At 35.9% G+C, this 18,628-nt stretch overlaps 3 protein-coding genes across 3 annotated transcripts; all 3 read left to right on the top strand.

The window, feature by feature from the left end:
• The first annotated feature begins 42 nt into the window (after nucleotides 1-42).
• LOC131777063 (uncharacterized) lies at nucleotides 43-4,528 on the top strand. The gene is made up of 5 exons (XM_059093274.2): nucleotides 43-411; nucleotides 1,754-2,045; nucleotides 2,299-2,340; nucleotides 2,538-2,648; nucleotides 3,861-4,528. The coding sequence occupies exons 1-5, from the start codon at nucleotides 302-304 to the stop codon at nucleotides 3,954-3,956; spliced, it is 651 nt and encodes a 216-aa protein (XP_058949257.1). The 5' UTR covers nucleotides 43-301; the 3' UTR covers nucleotides 3,957-4,528.
• Nucleotides 4,529-5,213: 685 nt separating this feature from the next.
• LOC131777096 (uncharacterized) lies at nucleotides 5,214-8,935 on the top strand. Its single transcript, XM_059093318.2, has 3 exons — nucleotides 5,214-5,597; nucleotides 7,267-7,462; nucleotides 7,865-8,935. The coding sequence occupies exons 1-3, from the start codon at nucleotides 5,288-5,290 to the stop codon at nucleotides 8,103-8,105; spliced, it is 747 nt and encodes a 248-aa protein (XP_058949301.2). The 5' UTR covers nucleotides 5,214-5,287; the 3' UTR covers nucleotides 8,106-8,935.
• A 421-nt stretch (nucleotides 8,936-9,356) lies between these two features.
• On the top strand, nucleotides 9,357-18,545 carry LOC131777057 (uncharacterized). Its single transcript, XM_066172582.1, has 9 exons — nucleotides 9,357-9,411; nucleotides 9,482-9,529; nucleotides 10,697-10,915; nucleotides 12,051-12,214; nucleotides 12,831-12,943; nucleotides 14,887-15,115; nucleotides 15,204-15,404; nucleotides 15,990-16,091; nucleotides 16,617-18,545. The coding sequence occupies exons 1-9, from the start codon at nucleotides 9,384-9,386 to the stop codon at nucleotides 16,881-16,883; spliced, it is 1,371 nt and encodes a 456-aa protein (XP_066028679.1). The 5' UTR covers nucleotides 9,357-9,383; the 3' UTR covers nucleotides 16,884-18,545.
• Nucleotides 18,546-18,628: the final 83 nt, after the last annotated feature.

Here is an 18,628-nt window from a genome sequence, read left to right as displayed (position 1 = left end):
AAAAAATAGCGTGCTTCGGTATCTGTCGCCCATAGGGCTTGGTGACGAGGATGATTCCCTTAGTGTCATATTCGTGGAGTTTATTGATTCGTTGTTAAAAAAGACACTGAGTCACTTTGCACTGTTTAAGAAAGGCTTCTTGTTCCAACACGTCTTTTATACGCAACTACTTATTTGTAGTCGGTATTATCAGGAAATTTTCCGTCGCACACAAGCAGACGTATAAATTTACTTTGCTTGCTATGGAGATCTGGCGCTGACCCGCGGTACAGTCCTTATCCCAGCGGACACGTCTTCAAAAATGCCTCGTGGATTACAGCTCTTACTGCTACTATTAGCCGTGCCTTTGCAGTATTTGATATGCCAGTGGACTAGTCCATCTGCAAGCGAAAGGGTTCAGCTAATCAAACAGTAAGTTCATTGGAAAAGAACAGCTAAATCTATCACAACTCGAATGGAGAAATTTGTACATCGATCTTGTACCTTTTGGATACTAGTTTAGGACGGTCAAGTGCAAACATGTTATTTTCAGCCAAAATCTATCTATTTTTTTCTCGTTGCTATTTTGGTAAAATTTCCGCACAGCCCCATACTAAATTATGCATTCAGTTCTTGGATAGAGAAAACAATGACAAAGACAATAAATTTTCATCGGGAAAACAGATTTTTATTCACAATAGTATGGGGCTGTGCGAAAATTTTATCGACGTGTAATCTCAAAATCTCCATTCCTTCTAAAAAGGATGAACAAAGCGAATCAATATAAACTTGACAGCATCATTTTTGTCTTGCCTCAAAAGATCACACCTCCTAATGTTATCTTCTCCTTTCCCTGCAACCCTGTTAGCTATGTATAGTAATCTGGAACATATGTTAGAGAGTGAAAAATTTTGATTTAGGCAAAGTTAGCTATGACTCTGACTATCACCAACTGTGTCACAGTGATGTTCATGTCAATTACATGTGCTTCTGTGAAGTCAGAAATAAGGATTTATAACCCTTTACACCCTAAAATCAGTATGCATTTTCTCCATATTTGTACTGTTCTTTACATATTCCTCCTGTTACTATCAAGGAAGATATGTTTAACAACCAAGATCTTCTTTAGTTAGTCATCTTTTCCTTTAATCTCACTAGTTTACTGTTTGATTTTGAAGTAAATTGCAAGGTGAAATTAGATGCTAGTCACTCATATGGGTGAAAGGGTTGAGGACTGTTTTGATTACTTATGGTTTTTACTTTTAATTAGTTTTTTTATTATTTGAGTAATGAATAGTCCCTTTTTTTCTTTTTTTCGGCTTGGGCTTTATGCATTAATAAATTTGCTTCAACATTCCCCCCTCCAACAACCCCCCTACAGGCTCTGAATGTTGACTCCACCCAAGTGCTAGATTTTAAAGTCAATTTTTTTTCTAAAAGGCAAAATAAGCAACTCAGACTTTCTTGAAGACATTTCTTTCTGAGCCATCTACCATTAAAAAAGTGAATTTTTTTACCTTCAAACATCTTGATATTAAAAGATTGATTCCACTGGAAGGACTTGACAACTTCAGTTCAAATTCCCCACCTTAATTCAGGCAAGAATCAAATTCCCTAGCCCCAGACGATAAGGATGATAGTCAAATGCGTGTGGGTTTCCTAGTGAGGAGGGGAATGTTGAAGCTCCGAATTGATCAGCGCATTATCTTTCACAAACAGTATTATAAGTAAATAGTTTTCTTAAGGTACTATAAGTTTTGTATTGTGCTTTTAGACTATCAAAGCCTCTGAATTTATTCAGTGGTGGCTATATTCTGGATTGGAATAAATGGCATGACATGGTTGTCAACTGGACTCGATCTATGATTAATTTTTTGCAAGATGAAGATGGTGAATGCCCAGCTGAAGAAGTTTTTAAATTTCAAGAGAAAAATGGACACTTTGGAATGTCAACAGTTCCTCGTACTCCCAGACCTAAGCATGTGAAATTTCATGTGGGCCAAGTAATTAGACATAAACTGTGGAACTACCGTGGAGTCATCATTGGATGGGATGAGAAACTGAAGGTTTATGTAACTGTATATTGGTCAAGTGACATGTAGTAAAGTTTGAGAACTAGGAAAACTCAGACAAGTATAATTCAGCTCTCTCTCTCTCTGACTGAAGTCTCCCTCCCCTCAGAAGTGCTTTGAGGAGAAATTGATCAATTATTGATGGATTGTCTGATCAGTTCTTTGAAAGAAAATGATTATGACACATCATCCTCTCCCTAACAAGTATAATGGCTTTGTAACAACCACTTACAAATTTCTCTTTCAGGCCTCAGAGGCATGGACACAGCAAAATCACGGAGATAAAAAGGTTTAGAAGAATTAAATTCCATATTTGAAAATAAAGCTTTAGTATTTTTTCTAATTCTGATTCCCATTTTTCCTTCTTTTCAACTACGTTCAAAGTCTTGAAACTTATTTAAGATTTAATAAGAACTGAATGTGTTCAAATGATCTGTTGATGTAAACTAAAATGCAGTCATGTTAAGTCTTTTTGTCATTCCTCAGCACTGGCAGGACATGCCTAACTATGCAATTCTTGTGGACATCCGTGATCGTCCCAGTAGTCAAGTTACCTATGTTCCAGAGGAAAATATTGAACTTATTACCAATACCAAGGTATGATAATTAGGGAATAATATATAGTCATGAGTGAGATATCGAAATAAACTTAAGAAGAGAAATTCCATATCTAGTAGCAACCATGTCTTATTTTGTTCATCATATAAACACAATAGGCCTACATTGACCAGAAAAGTCAATTTTATTAATGAATGAACAAGATAGGATCTGCAATCCTTGAAAAAAAGTTGTTGAGTGCTTGGATGATAAGGCTCAAGATGAAAAATGCATTGAATCGTTACAAAAACAAACAATGGGCATAATTCAATTCTCAAAACAAATTCTCAGTTATTGACTATCAAAATTAGCCTGTGTCAAATCTTCTAGTTGTTTAATTTCATTTGCAGCCATGAGAAATGCCATGACCAAAGCATGGTAGCTTTTGGTTTCTCTTTTTGTATTTTGTTTTTTTTCCACTTCGAGGAAAGTTTGAACATCACTGTCTGTAAGTGATACAAAATATTCAGTATTGTTAGTAGCCATAATCCAAGAAAATTTTGACAATCAACCTTGGACTGAGAATAGTGAAGGACCTGCCAGAGTGATACAAAAGGCTAGTGATGTGTCATCAGCTGATTGGCGATATCAAACACATAAAAAATTATTGTATATTACTTTTGTGTTGTTACAGCCTTTCGCAGGGCTGGGATTCCTTGTGAAACATGACAGTTAATATAATAAATACATAATTAATCATTATGTATGGATCAATTACCCATTACTTCTGATCAACTGGCACTTTACACAAAGATACAACTTGTCTCCCTTGGACAGGATGCCAGTCCATCGCAAGGTTACCCCCCCTAATTTAGCAGAGTCTCAAACCTTGACCTCTCTGTGCAGAGTCCAGCTCACTTACCATCAGGGTACCTCATCTCCCACACATTGATGCCCAAGCCTTGATACCCATATGGCTGGACCTTATTCCAGTTTCATTAGCACAAAGAAACTAAGAGGACAGTTACTTCCCTTCTAAAAGGATGCTTGTCAAGGCTAGGTTTCACTTAAGCATTTGGATACATTTCCTCATAAGTTTGCCACTACCCAGTCACAAATGTGTGTGGAGACATTCTGAGTGAATAGTGTCTTGCCCATGAAAACCACACAATGGGTTCTGCCAGAGCTTGAGTTTGGACTTGTAATGTAGAGTGCAGAGCAATAACTGTTTTTGTCTGTTATTAATGGTTTTCTTGATTTGTAAAATTTCAGATTGTTCACTCAACACTAGAGGAATACTTTGGTGAATTTGATGGTGCACGCTATTTACCAAGACCCTGGCTCAAAAAAGTTTACCCTCATGGATAAATAATTACCTGTGGGATATGTCTTATCACCAGGCCTCAGTTATTTGAAGCTAAAATAACACTATCCACTGGATAAATCTCTATCTGCTGGATAACGCACTATGTCAAGCTATCACTTATCTGCCAGATAGCGATTTATCCTTTGGATAGTGATAGCATTATACAAATATGCATTAGTGCTTGTTCAAAAAGGTTTAGAAGGAGATGGAAAAATTACCTTGTAGTCTAAAGTTTGTTGAATCCATACGACAAAAACAAGTCAGTTTTGATATGACCATGTGCAGTGAATTTTGCACAATAAATTTCTATTTCCCCCTGTGTTATATTTAATGAAATTGAGTAAGTATGCTGTTTCTAGCTCTTTGTAATTTATTAAGCAGTTCAGTCCTTGACTGCTGTGTTTTAATATTTCAAAGAGAAGAGTTTTCTGTCAGTTGCATTCTTAGTGTAATGAATTTAGCAGATTGGTCATAAGGTTGGGTGAGTCACAAAACTAATCATGCCATCATTTGTATTTTGTATATAAAAGAGTAGATATGAGGGTTCCAATTAAAAAAAATGGAGGGAAAGAAATGGTGTCCTGTTTCTCTAGTCTATTGTAACCTATTGTAGCCTATTAGCTGTCTACTCAAGGATGACCAGCCAAAATATGTTTATTTTTCGTGTGGGAGTGCAAGTCAGGGAAACCCACCAATCATTCCCTGTCCTTTTACTTTGCCAAGTTTGGTGCTCCCACCAAAGGAAGACGCCTGGCTTTAGGTTAGCTCGTTCAAAGATGGACTGACCTACTAACTAAGCTGCAAAAGTCTGACTCTAAGTGAAAGTGAAATAGTGACACGTACATCAGGGTACATACTGTATTATATAATAAGCTCAGTTATGCACGCGTTTTGATTGGTTCTCACTTATGATCTATTGGAGGACAGACGTATAGATGACGTCATCATTAAAACTTTTTTTAATTCTTTATTATATAAAACAAATAGATTCCAAGTTGCTGTGCGTCTGTTCAGTAATAGATCACAGAGGATGTCAAAATGTGGTAAGAACATCTGTGACACACTCGGCTGCGCCTCGTGTGCCACTTTTTTGTTCCTACCACATTTTGACATCATCTGTGATCTATTACTGAACAGATGCACGGCAACTTGGAATCTATTTGTTAATTATATACCTACATCAGTTACCAGCCAACTTAATTAGTCCCCAGGCTACCATGATTTAGGATGGACAGACTGGCCTGGGTACAAATCTATCAATGAAATATTTAATTACAGTCACTGGTACTGTTGTGGTTGTTTCCGACTGTTTTGGCGCTCTCCAAAACTGTTTATGCGTTATTTTACCTTTGGCTACACTTCGAAGTTCACTATGGCACGGAAACGAGCACTAGCAACCGAGGTCGAGGAAAGCAAGCCGAGTAAAAGACAGAAAACTGCTAGTAAATCAAAGGGAACTGCAGAACATGGAGAGGGTTCATCGAGGAAAAGAAACGTCGATTCGGTCCCAAAACGAGACAAACATGGTAAACTAGTATTCCCTGATTTTCCAGACTTTAAGCCAAACTTGACTCCCAAAGAAGTTCTTCAGACTGGAAGCTTTGGAGGAACATACTTCCGACCCATTTATTCCAGCGTCACAGGTGAAATATAATTAAAATGAAGCTTATTTTTAATAGTCTAAAATTGAGATTTTTGTGGCTACTGCCACTTTTGGGAGGCGAAGCTATATATGTTATCGAAATGAGTGAGGAGGTGATGGTAAGTAACAATAGAATAGCGAACTTCACCCGATTTTGATCTGATATCAGTCATTGTTTGTTTCGAAGTTTCTTCGTAAATGGAATTTCAATGAAATTATCTTTAATTAAGACGCAAAATTAAAAGAAGCATAGCTTAATCATCATTGTAACAAAGTTTGCATACAACACACGCTGTCTTTGTTTGAAAGAGTATGCTCTCTCAGAGTACAAAATATAGAGCTAAGCTAAAGCTGTCACGCTATACGCTGAATTGTACTACTTGTATGACCTACTCTGACCATTTCCTGGACTCCTCTATAGTTTTTTTTCGTTAATTGAAAGTGAATTTTTGGAACAAGCGATTTGGTACGTAGCAACAGAAGAACCTAACAAAGGTTTGTTAACATGTCAAGCACCTTAATTTACGTTATTATAAGGTGAGCAGAGACAAAAATCCTCAAAGAGAAAACAAAATGGACAGTCCAAGTTTTAAAGTGTTCCTCACTCAGTTAGATTGCAAGCTTACATAAGGTAATAAAAATTAAACATAGTTAACACTTGTATGGTGTATATAGTTTCGTGTTCAAAAACAAAACGGAGCAAAACAGGAATTATGAAAAATATATAGCCAAACTGGCACAACCATTAAAATTCACACCAATCATGACGTGTCAGAGCAACTGTGATCATACTGAGGTTCATTGTGGTTAGCTCATCATGGCGAAGTGAAGCAAGCCTCAGAAATTACATCGGCCACCCTTCAAGTGAACAACTAAGAGCTTGCACTGATATCCTTGTGGATGCATTGAGTGGAAGGCCATGTCAGTCAAATTGTATAGTGTTGTCATTCTGAGCAATCTTTGTTCTGTTGTAAGCACTGAGGAAGCATATATTGTGTATTATGTTATAGAATGGAGTTAAACCTCAGGTTTGTTTTGAAAATTTAATTAGAACAAGAGTTCCTTCATACTGGCTTTCAGTTTCCCCTTTCTTCACACCCAACTAGCTCTTATAAGAAGCTTAAAATGTGTCAATATTTAACAATTATTCAACAAATTGGAGGTGAATAGAGCAAAGTATTCCACAACTTTCATTGACTGTGAGACCATCATATAACTTCTCCCACCAGCAAACATTAACCTATTTTTCTTTGGTGTCTGCTTATTGGAATAATTCTTGTAGGTGGACAGTTTTACTTAAGGACACTTTTTCAAATTCCCAAGGGTTCAAAGAGAGTTGACCGCATTTTCAATGCTTATTGCTGCAGATTGCCTGTAAAGTAAACAAATTAAGTTGGGTAATTTTGTTTTATAAGCAATAAAGAAAACAAAAGTGATGCTCTATGTAAGAGAGAGCCTTGGAGCATCTGTGAAGTTTGAAATCATTACAATCCCCTCTAAAAAAAAATTCCCAAGTGATTTAGCTTTTGAAAGTAAAGTGGGGATTTTGGGGTGGTGTACCTTAAAACACCCAGTGTTTTGTGGGATTCAGTTCAATCATCGGGATTAAAGAAAAATAATATTTGCTAAAGTATTTCTTACATTTTTGTTTTCAAACATTATTTAATCAGGTCAGAAATATTCCTCTGATGTTTACAAAGAATTTCCTTCTGAATGGTTTCAAGGACTTAACATCAAAAGACAGGTGACATCATCTGTCTATCATAATGAAGTAAACACATACAAGGTGAAATGTGGGGGCAGTTTAGAAATGTGGGAATCATCTGGCTGGATTGACAAACAAGATCCATATGGCTGGTTTCAGTGGTGAGTTTAACTAGGCAAGGTATTATTTGTTACTCAGGTAATAATTGAGATACCTGTGCTCTAATTGGTCCAGGAATTTGTCATATCTTGCCATAATCACCTCTCGAGAGGTAATTTTATTACCAGTGTATATTATTTCATAAGAAGATTGAAATATTTATTATTCTTATTACCAAGTTTTCCCCCAACAATGCTTTTGACAATGCCTGGGTCACTATAGAGTTCTCAGTAACAGAGACATAGAGGGGGAATCTTGAGATCTTGGGATTGATTCCTCATGTTCAATGAATAACAAATGGCAAGAGAAGTGAAGAGTATGCATGGCAAGTTTTTTCTTCTGTCCTTACCAGAATAAGACCTACTGATAATGCAAAAACAATTCTGAATTTGTTTCCTTGGTAGGTATTGTAGATTTTACCTTGGGCGGCGCACAGAAGATGATAGACGACAGGTTGACCGATGGAAAAACTGTACTGGAGATAAGGGTCGTTGGCGAAATAACCTCATTTCCAAATGTGTTCGAAGTGGTTGTGCTTATGATAACTTTGCTGTGTCACCTGTTGTAAGACAAACTCTTCAACACTGGGCCTATAAACTGAACAAGGAAGACTTTGATAAATATGCTAAGAAAGTAAAAATATAAGAACAAATCACACAAGTGGGTGTCAACTATGTTGGCCTTGTCAATTCTTGTATGGCACGTGAGAGAGAAGTGTATAGTTCTTTTATTGCAGGTTTTTACAATCAATATAAAATTGGTACAAATTTTGGATTATTGTTTGAGATTGTACAGACTGTCCCTGGAAAAAAAAGGAAAGAGTCTCATTTTTATACATTCAGTTATGAGTCACCCCATTAAGTCATTCAAAGTCTGACCACAAACTGTCGCCCCTTCCATTTGCACTTGGTTGATTTCCTGTAACTCTTGTTTGGCTTGCTCACAGGACAATGATTGTAGAGTCTTTAAACAGACTGCATGGTCATGGAAAAGTAACTTTCTTTTCACACTGCTTAGTGTGTGCCCATGTGCACTACAATTTTATTGTAACTTTTACATTTACTTTTAAATGATAAATATCCTATCCTTTCAATCTTAACATTGATTCTCATTGCTGGAAGCGAACATTATCCAATGCAGTAACCTCAGGATTATTATTGCTATTATTGCTGTTATTATTATTATTATTATTATTATTATTATTATTATTATTATTATTGTCATCATTTTTTCTCTTAACATGCCATTGTTATTTTTCTTTTGAGCTATCAAATAGATCTTAAATCATGTTTACCACAAAGGAGTAAAATCTACCACAGCTATCAGTCTCTTTCCTTGTAATCCTTCAATAGATTTAACAGAACAGTAGACAAATATATGGTGTTCAAGACAATTTACAGTGCCAGCATGAGAACAATAAAAATGACTTGATAGATGAGTTATTTCCAAAGCGGAAGGCTGAGAACACCAATAAATCGAAACTTTTTGCAACCTCTGTGTTCAATGATTGTCCTATGATTCGAATACCAAGATTGTTTTCTTTAGTTATTTTGGAATCAACATTTCTTACACCTTACATTCACTGCTTTCATGGAAAATCTACCCCTGTGATTGCCAGCCTTCCTGAGTAGGAGAGAGACCGTGAGTTGCTAAACGTAGTGATTAGACTTCTGTTTAAAATGGGATTTGAAAAGGAACCATAAGCACAGACCTTCTGTGTCTGTTCTGTGTCTACTCTTAAATAAAACTTGGTTCTACGGAAGTCAAAACCGGAGATGCAAACGTGTTCGCCTTTGTTTCCTAACGGCAGATGACGTGAAAACAACACGATGTGAGTACGTTTCTATAGTAACAGGAGATAGTGAGTACGCGCGTGAGTTCGCGAAATTCGCGAAATTCGCGATATGTAGCGCAGAGAACAACATGGGTTCAGCTGGTAGTTGTAGTAGAGGTGAGTTTTCTGGGCTCATACTTTCCTCATTTAAAGCAGGGAAATGATCGTAGCTATTCTTTCATCACAGGTGAAGTCATTCAGAACGAAATACCTACGTTCAAGGTTGTTCTTGTCGGTAAGTTTTGCACATTCAATTCGATCTTTTGATGAGGGGCTGATACGTGTAGCTCCCTGAGTGTGTTGTTCGATAGTTTTAAAGCGAAGGCTTGCAAACTTTATGCTTCTCTTCGCGAGAGATGTGGTACCAGATACAAATAGATAAGGTCGTTTTAAAACCAATAACTTTTTCAGCAAATTTACTGAATATACAAGCTCACGACCAATGTTTATCGCAATACAATTATGCGAAGCTATTTACTCAAAACAGATTTCACATTATATTGAATTGTCTTGTTGATAAAGCAAGGATTACGTAAATGGGGAATGTTTTTCGATGATCAGATGGGGAAACGTTACTTTCCTTTAAGAACTTGTGCTTTTTTGCTCTGTTTATCGAGTTAAATGTTAGGGCTTGCACGGAATTTTTCCGATTGGAAACGCAACCGTATTTGGAAGTCTGAAATTTTCGTTGACAAACATGACAATTTTCTTTCATTCGACTTCTATCATATATCAAGAGGTGAAGACCTTTGTGGAAACTTTCGCTTTTTTAAAAAAAAAAACCGAAACTGTTTATAGCAACGGACATCGAAGAGTCTCAGTATACCACACTGAACATGATCGATATTGAGTGGGAAGTGCTAAGTACTAACAGGAAAGTAATTAGTGCCAGGGAAGGTATTATTTTTCTTATTACAAGGAAATTAGATCGTAGGGCTCTTTAAAGTGATGAAAATTTTACAGCAAATAATCTATGACAGTCTGTCAAAATGGCGCGAGACTACACCATTTGATATAAATTTGGAGATTATGGATTGAGATACGACATAGTGCAGCATATTACCGGTAATAACTCTTACTCGGCTCTCATAATTCGGATGGAAAGGTTCTTATTAAGTAGCGTTCCCCTCTTGACTCTGGATTTAAAGGTACTGGTGTATGACCCGTGGAATGTTTATTGAGTTTTTTCATCATGACAGCCAAATCAATTGTCTTGCGAATATTGCTTTTCTTCACCAAAGACTTTACTATATATAGCCGGGAGACTGTAGAATTTGGGTCAAACTCAAGCCGGAACTAGCATGTTTGAGCTGATTTCTTTGCAGTAAACACAATGTGGGTAGCACATCTCTCTGTCTAGTAAAGTAAAATAAAAGTAAATTTTTTTTGTGATTGATTTAAGGTGACCCTGAAGTTGGAAAATCCAGTATATTTTTACGCTACACAAAAAACCAGTTTGACTACAGTTATCAGCCGAGTGTCTCTGTGAGTATTGGAAATATTGTCAAGCATGTCAACGTCCCATTTGAGACTATTGTGTCTGTGGCATTATGGGACCTTCCTGGGCGAGAGGAAATGGACTTGCGAAGAAGCTATTACAAGGATGTGGATGCTGCTATTGGTAAGAAGTACAACTCAGGGCCCAGTTATATGGTCTTGGGTAACCAACACAACCCTCTCATGAGTTTGAAAATTCAACCAACCATTTGTATAGGTAATAGCATGATTTCCAGTGAAATTTGGTGTTAATAAGCAGGAATATATTTTTTCAAAGACAATAAAATTGCAATCTGTAGTCTTTAAAAATTTAAAATTGCTTATTACACCAAGTTGCAGGAGAATTAAATCATGTTATTACTTGTTAATACTTAACGTGAAAAAAAGCATCACAGAAAGTCAGGACAGACAAAATTTTAAAAGCATGCACAAGCTATTTCTAATTTGCACTTGTGTTAGAACTTTGCATTTGTGTTATATGAGATTTCACTCGTTTTCAGCCAATCATAAGTGCATAATTTTTTCATGTACAATGTTAACATGAAAACAATGAACTTGTCTTGAGGGATAAGGGGATTTAACCCTTTCACTCCCAAGATCTGATTAGTAATTCTCCTTACTACCTGCTATACAATTCTTATGATGTTAGTTCAAAGAATTTGGTATTGGATCAACTAATAATCCCATGATTGATATTCTTCTCTATTCTCATCACTTGCCTGCTTGATATTGTATTCATATTGTAAGGAGAAATTCTGTCCTGGTCACTTGTGGGAGGGAAAGGGTTAAGAGGGCAAGTTGTTTCACCTTAGCAGGTAGGATAACCCCTCAGGTCTGTCAACTTTTCCTCATATAAACACTTTGGCTTGCATGCCTGAGATGTGACAGCTCAAATTGTGTCCAATATTTAAACTGGCTAGCTGTTACAAGAGAGACTGGTAAGGGAAAAGCTGTTACAATTCACAACTCCATGTAAAAATCTCCATGGAGTTGTCTTGAGGGGAGGGTTGTGATAAAATATAATTAGGGTAATTTTTATTGTTCCCTTGTTCCTTTGTTAGAGGTTACTATGCCATAGATGATTTTGATTATTTAGTTTAAAAAAATCAGAATATTTCACATTACATTTGAATTCCTCAGTAGATTAAAAATGGGTCAATAAATCATCATGATGGTAAATTTCCTTATTTGTACTGTGCAGTTATATATGATATGCAGTCATTTTAAATTAAAATTTGAGAGTTCTCTCTTCCATTTAGTTGTTGTTGACATGGATGACATTGACTCTGTGACTATGGCTGGAACCTGGAAACAAGACATTGTAAATAATGCAGTATTTACAGCCAATAATGGAAATATAAAGGAAAACATTGCAGATTCTAAACTGATACCAATTCTACTTTTGGGGAACAAGATGGATAAGGTAGACTATTAGTAAGACTCATTAAATAAAGGGTTGAGTCTCCAAAGAAACTGTGGTGCTGTGTCAGTAACAGAGTATAAAAGGTAATTTAGTATTATCAACAGAGTTGATAATGTAAATTGGCCAGTGTAAAGAATTTCAAAATTAAAGTTTCGAGTGAACAACAAAGGGTTAACACCTGAAATGTCAGCCTTGAAACTCTTTACAGTGGCCATTTTATGTTGTCAACTCACTTGATGATGCTGAATTACCTTTAGATTCATTATTGAGTTTTGTGCAGAGGTTTATTTATACTTTCAAAGAACTGGTAGTCATGTTCTTGCTATACTAGGGAGATTCACAAAGATATCACCATTCTTAGTAAATATATTGTAGTTCAAAATGTAATATGTTTGAAGCCAGTTTGATTTTTCTTTTTCTTTGACTTGTATTCATTATTTTAGATCATAATCTAAAACACAGGGGAAAAAATTTTAAACTGGCTTGAAAAGTTTTTAAATAAGGAAAACTTTAAACTGAAGCTGATGCCAACCAAGCCTCATTTTGCTTGAAGGAAAATGAGTAAACTTTTAAAAATTGTTCTCAAGTTTCAAAGACTTGCAACATAATTTTGCAGCTCAAATATCACAAGACTGAAGAGGAAAGAAATGATGATGATGATGAGATGTCTTACTTAGAAACAGTGCGAGTACTGGAGGGTGTGGCATTACAACATGGCTTTGTTGGAAGGTAACTGTTGGGTATTTAACTACTCTTGAGACACCCCTGCCCCCAGTCTTTGTGGAATTTTTGTCTTTTTTATCCTGACCAATTCCTAATTCCCTTTAAATTTATTGTTATCATGAAATTGTCCTCAACCCCTTGTTAGGAGTTTTTTTTAAAATTATTATTATTATTTAGAGGAGGATGTCAGACACTGCCATTAGAGCATGCTACTAATACTTTTTTCTTTCCTAAATTATGATCAGCTTAATTAGCACTCCAAACAATTACATTGACAATGATTTTAATTTGATTTTTTTAAGCTTGCCTGTGTTATCAACTGAAAAATACCTTTTACAATACCCTTCATGTTTTCCACTTAGATATTTCATGCAGGGCTCAAAATAACAGCAAGCTGCCAGTGGCAGCTGGAACTTTTAGCACACCTGCCAGCGATTTTTCACCAAAGAACTAGAATTTTGCAAAAGATATTATGCTTATTGATCGTCCAACTGAAGTAAGAGTTGCTGTCATGTTATGGGGAACATTTCATATCAGGCAATAAAGCAGCTAAGAAATGTTTTAAAAGCTTTTTAGAAACGTAAACGAGTATAGAGTTTCAAAATTTGAAGCGTGCTACAAGGGGTATTTTTGTTTACAATACCCTTCATGTTTTCCACTTAGATATTTCATGCAGGGCTCAAAATAACAGCAAGTTGCCAGTGGCAGCTGGAACTTTTAGCACACCTGCCAGCAATTTTTCACCAAAGAACTAGAATTTTGCAAAAGATATTATGCTTATTGATCGTCCAACTGAAGTAAGAGTTGCTGTCATGTTATGGGGAACATTTCATATCAGGCAATAAAGCAGCTAAGAAATGTTTTAAAAGCTTTTTAGAAACGTAAACGAGTATAGAGTTTCAAAATTTGAAGTGTGCTACACGGGGTATTTTTGTTTACAGTATTCAGCTATCTACATATTTGCTCAAGCGTGCAACATGCAAGTTTGTGTACACACCATCACATGACTGTGTTTATGTTTCTACATGTACGTACTACCTTTAATCAAGATTTACGTTCTGCCAAATCCTGTTTAATGTCATTTGTAAAGCCTTCTCCAGCGTTCAAGTCAAAGTTGGTGCTTGACAGAACAGATTTCCCATGGCTGTGCATGGAGAAGCATGACAGTTTGTCTTTATAGACAAAGTTGTATATTTCACTTTTGAACAAACTCTGAAAAATTGAGCCATTCACTATGCCTTGTTGGAAAAGGAATTGCTGCAACAAAACATGTTTGTCAAATAAAGATTCTGATCACAGTGACACTTGTGACATGCAATGATTAATTAATTAATAATTTGCTTCATCAGTTCTAATAGCAAACTTGTAAATTGTTTTCACTTATCAAAAGAAGTTAAAAACTAATTCATATTTCTGGCAATCAGTTTTAATCTAAAAACTGGCCTCTGTGATACTGGTGCAGCGCTCTACCAATTGAGCTAACAAGCCAACTGTGGTCATTATGTTGGTTCCAAATAAACTGTGAAGTGGTGAATAAACAACTGTGAATATATTTGAACAGTGGACTTAGCTCAGTTGGTAGAGCACTACACTGGTATCGCAGAGGTCATGGGTTTAAATCCTGTACAGGCCTGAATTTTTTTCAGACCTTATTTTCACCACTGCTCAAGTAGATCGCTTTCATATTCCTGTCTTTGTCTGCAGTTCAAATATATGACTTTCATATATTCACAGTTGTTTTAGCTCATTTATTATTGATAGCCGGGAAAAAAAAGGAGCCTTGACAAAAGCATACAAATTCACGCTAAAAGCTGAAAAGTTATTTTGAATCCTGTTATGTAATATTAAATAAGACTTGATAAGTAGATGATGTATAATTTGTCTTCATCCTTTGTCTGTTAGCTCTGATCTAAGGGCGAATATTCTTAATTGTAGTGTTTGTTCTCCAGTGTTACAGTGTCAGCCAAAGAGAGTGATAACAGCGTACATGCTGCAATCCAGTCGCTAATACGACATCTGTTGCAACAGAAAATGAAGAAAAAGAAACTTACTTCAAAGGGTGGGAAACTCAGCAAGAATGATCTGGAACTTGAAGAGAAAAACTATGTAACCATAAGTCCTTTGGAAATTTCAGAGAAAAAGGAGTTTATTCCACTTATTGTTACCAAAGTGCCTGAGGTAAATGAGTCGCTATCCTCTTTCAGTCAAGGGTTTAAAGTTCTCATTGTTCACTTTGCTAATATCTGATCTTATTTGTTTCATACAGTTTGATGTGTTCTTTGCTGAGTGTAATAACCCAATTGAGACTGTTCAGAACACGAGTACAGGACTACTTGATGCCATGAACAATTTTAAGAGAGCTTGTAGTAGGGCAGGTGTTACTAGCAGTGCAAAGGCAAGTCTTGAAGAGTGTATAGATGGACTGAAGCAGTTGATAAGGACAGATGATGATGAAGATGCATTGGAGGTTAGCTTGGATAGTTTGTGATATCTACTTCCAAATTCTTCTTTATTACAACTAAAGATTGAGATTAATAGCCTGAAGCATTTGGCATAAGACAACAATTGTGGTGAAGAGTCCTCATTAAGACATTTCTGATGTGCAAAAGCATGCATAAATAGTGTGTCACTTTTGCCATGGAGTTCCTTTTTCTTCCTCCCTAACATTGTCTGTTATAATAAAGTTCTTTGATTGAAAGGATTCTAAGCTTTGTGAAATGCAATGTCAATTTTCCTTGTCAAGGTTCGATAAACACTTATTGAAAAAAGTGATAAGCATTTTATGCACTGTGTCTTTGGTATGTTTTTGGAAGGTGTCACTTTCAAGGAGTTTGACTCAAGATTTTCCAATATTAAAGATTCACATATGGCATGGCTTCGCTGCATTGTGATGCAATAGTCATCTGATTTATTGAAGATACAATTTTTGTTCAGTTCACCTCTGGCCTTGCCAGCTAATTTTTTTCCAGTGAATATATTGCTGACAATTTCCCACATTATTGATGTCCATGTATCAGTCATCCTTGAAGTACTTTTTACCTTTCCTCTCCAGGCACATGAAGATGGAGGGTACATAAAGTTGTTGGTGAAAGAAGAAGTGAAAGAGCGTGTCAGTGGCCCAGTACAGAGAGTTTTGAACTCATTCCACTCAGAGGTAAGAACTTTTGTTCAGTATTTTATTATCAGCAAAATTTATTTAAATGCAATTAAAATAACTTTACTGATTTCTCAACAGAGGGCCCTTTAAGGCATCTATTTTCTCATTACAATATCACCCCTGGATCCAACATTAAGGTCATGAGAACAAAGGAAATGATCACAACCAAAGAAGCTCTTGATTGTTAAACAGATTCTCCTTGTTAGGACCTTTGGAAATATATCAAGAACAGTATGGAGAATATGCATATTGATGTTAGTGTTTAAAGGGTTAATTAAGGAAGGGGGCTTAATATGGAGGGAGTAACAATGTTTAGAGGAAACTAGGTCATTTTGAACTTTTCAACAATTTTTACAAATGGTCTGACATGTTACTCAGTTCATTTTTATTTTGTACAGCTGCATGTTACCATTAGATAGTTAGTAATAAGGGATAGTGGTGGGACTTTCATTCAGAAAATGCCATTTCTTCTTCTTCCTCACAATCATTGACCTTAATATATTTTTCTTTGCTTTCTGGCAGGTTGGTGCTGCTTCGAAAAAAGTTTTAGTTCAGTGTCCAGGTGCTTTAAACAGCCTTCGTGAAAATGAAGATAAAATAAATGAACTAAAAGCTACAGCGTTTGAGCGTGCTACAGCTCGAGGGATGACACAGAGGAGGGCTAAGGCAGCAGTCTGCAATATTGACGCTAACTGCACCAGAATAGGAGAAGCTGTGGCTACAGCAATGGAAACCATGACAGCTGTTGATAATGACTATAAAAAGATTAAGGCAGCTATGTTGTGGTAGCTAGGTACCAGCAGTATTTTTATTTACGAGCATTTTTATGAGACAGTAATCCAGCAATGGCTAGCTATGGGACCACACCCACACTGGAATTAGATTATTTGAGAAGACTCCTTTATCTTGTAAGAGTGTACCTCTCTGGAAGCTTGAGTTACAATGACACCCCTTTTGTAACAGGCACCTCACCTTCATAAACCAAACCCTTTCAGTGGGTCTCTACAACTTAACACTCCTTTGCATGAACACCTCTCTCAGGACACCTGTTCTGGCTAGGGCTTGATTTCCATTGCTCTGTCTCAGCTGGTCTTCAAGTAGAGGATAAATATTAGTTCATTTTCCAAATTGGAAAGAGTTGATTACATAACTATTTAATAAAATCAATATAATGTCTAGCAACCCCAGGTCACCCCAATGTCTTTCTATGATATTTAGTACAAAATTTTCAATTTTTAAAAGAAGTTGAGAACATATTTCGTGCAATCATTCAGGGCCATAGTAAATATTGTAAGGAACAAGGAGGGAGTTTTGAAAAGGCTTTATGCAAAAAGATCCTCTAGACCATGAAAAAAAAAATGTTGAAAGTATTAGAGTTTTTATTTATCAGGAAGGGTTGTGGTGTTTTTTAGTCAAGTTCCTCATACCAAGGTATATATATATAGTATGGAATCTCTTTTGATATTCCAACAAACAAACAAAAACAAGGGGAAAATATTTATACTATAGAAACATGAGTCCAGGAAAGGACTTTAACAATAATCTGTTCTTCCCAGTTTCTCCTAATTTATACCACTTGTTGTATTATTTCTCCTAACTTATTATTACATTATTATTTGTATTCTCATTATTTCACAAAACTTGAATGATGCACCTAGTTGATGATTAACTTGCTCAAAATAACAGCAGATTGGCCAATTAACCTTTTACACCTTAACATCAGTTTGTATATTCTCAATACTGTTCTCCATGCACTTCCTTTAGTACTGACAATGAGAATTTGTTTAACAATCACAATATATATATATACATACATGAATGTGGGAGTAGAGTCTACCTTGGCATAAAGTGCTTAATGCTGTGGTAGCAGAGCTAAGTATAGATAAGTTAAAGAATTAAAGAGGACGCATCGATTCTTTGTGTTTCTCTGAATTTCCTGAGTTTCGGGCAGAAAACTCAGAGTCACAGAGAATCGATGCGTCCTCTTTAATTCTTTAACTTATATATATATATATATATTTTTTTTTACTGTGCAATCATTTCCTTTTTCTCATATCACCCTTATGCTTGATTCAGAAGTGAAACTGTAGGGAGAAAGTAGATGGTAGTTACTGTTAGGGGTCTAAAGGTTTACTTTATGCTGATAATCAACTATGTGTTTCACTTGCCCCTTTGATGAAACAGGTCATTGTGCAAAGCAATGTTTTTTGCCAAAATCTGATTTAAATTGAATGTTGTGGTACGCATTGTACATAGCAGCCAAGTTTTTTCATCAGATAATTTATGTAGTTTACCTAACAGTTGTAAATACATTTTGCACACTTTTTAAGACACCTTAAAATCTTATTTTAAGTATAAAGTATTTATTTTTCTAGACCAGTGCTGGTTAGAGACTATTGTAAATAATTCATGCTGTTGTTAAAAGCATCATTTGATCAGCCAAATAAATTTTAGCTTATAATACAAATGATCTTCTTGTGGAATTAGGGAATCAATGGTCTCTAATTTAAATGGAATTAAAGCTTCTTCAAAGG

Source organism: Pocillopora verrucosa, chromosome 9 (assembly GCF_036669915.1).
Source record: "Pocillopora verrucosa isolate sample1 chromosome 9, ASM3666991v2, whole genome shotgun sequence".
NCBI lineage: Eukaryota > Metazoa > Cnidaria > Anthozoa > Scleractinia > Pocilloporidae > Pocillopora > Pocillopora verrucosa.
This window is presented reverse-complemented; position numbering and strand designations above follow the sequence as displayed.

Excerpts from the sequence above, each read along its gene's own strand:
- LOC131777057 (XM_066172582.1), top strand. The coding sequence starts at position 9,384 with ATGGGTTCAGCTGGTAGTTGTAGTAGAG. Across the intron at positions 12,215-12,830 it reads TGGGGAACAAGATGGATAAG|CTCAAATATCACAAGACTGA; the intron begins GTAGACTATTAG and ends ATAATTTTGCAG. Across the intron at positions 12,944-14,886 it reads CAACATGGCTTTGTTGGAAG|TGTTACAGTGTCAGCCAAAG; the intron begins GTAACTGTTGGG and ends TTTGTTCTCCAG.
- LOC131777063 (XM_059093274.2), top strand. The coding sequence starts at position 302 with ATGCCTCGTGGATTACAGCTCTTACTGCTACTATTAGCCGTGCCTTTG. Across the intron at positions 412-1,753 it reads AGGGTTCAGCTAATCAAACA|ACTATCAAAGCCTCTGAATT; the intron begins GTAAGTTCATTG and ends TTGTGCTTTTAG. Across the intron at positions 2,046-2,298 it reads GATGGGATGAGAAACTGAAG|GCCTCAGAGGCATGGACACA; the intron begins GTTTATGTAACT and ends TTTCTCTTTCAG.
- LOC131777096 (XM_059093318.2), top strand. The coding sequence starts at position 5,288 with ATGCGTTATTTTACCTTTGGCTACACTTCGAAGTTCACTATGGCACGG. Across the intron at positions 5,598-7,266 it reads CATTTATTCCAGCGTCACAG|GTCAGAAATATTCCTCTGAT; the intron begins GTGAAATATAAT and ends TTATTTAATCAG. Across the intron at positions 7,463-7,864 it reads CCATATGGCTGGTTTCAGTG|GTATTGTAGATTTTACCTTG; the intron begins GTGAGTTTAACT and ends TTTCCTTGGTAG.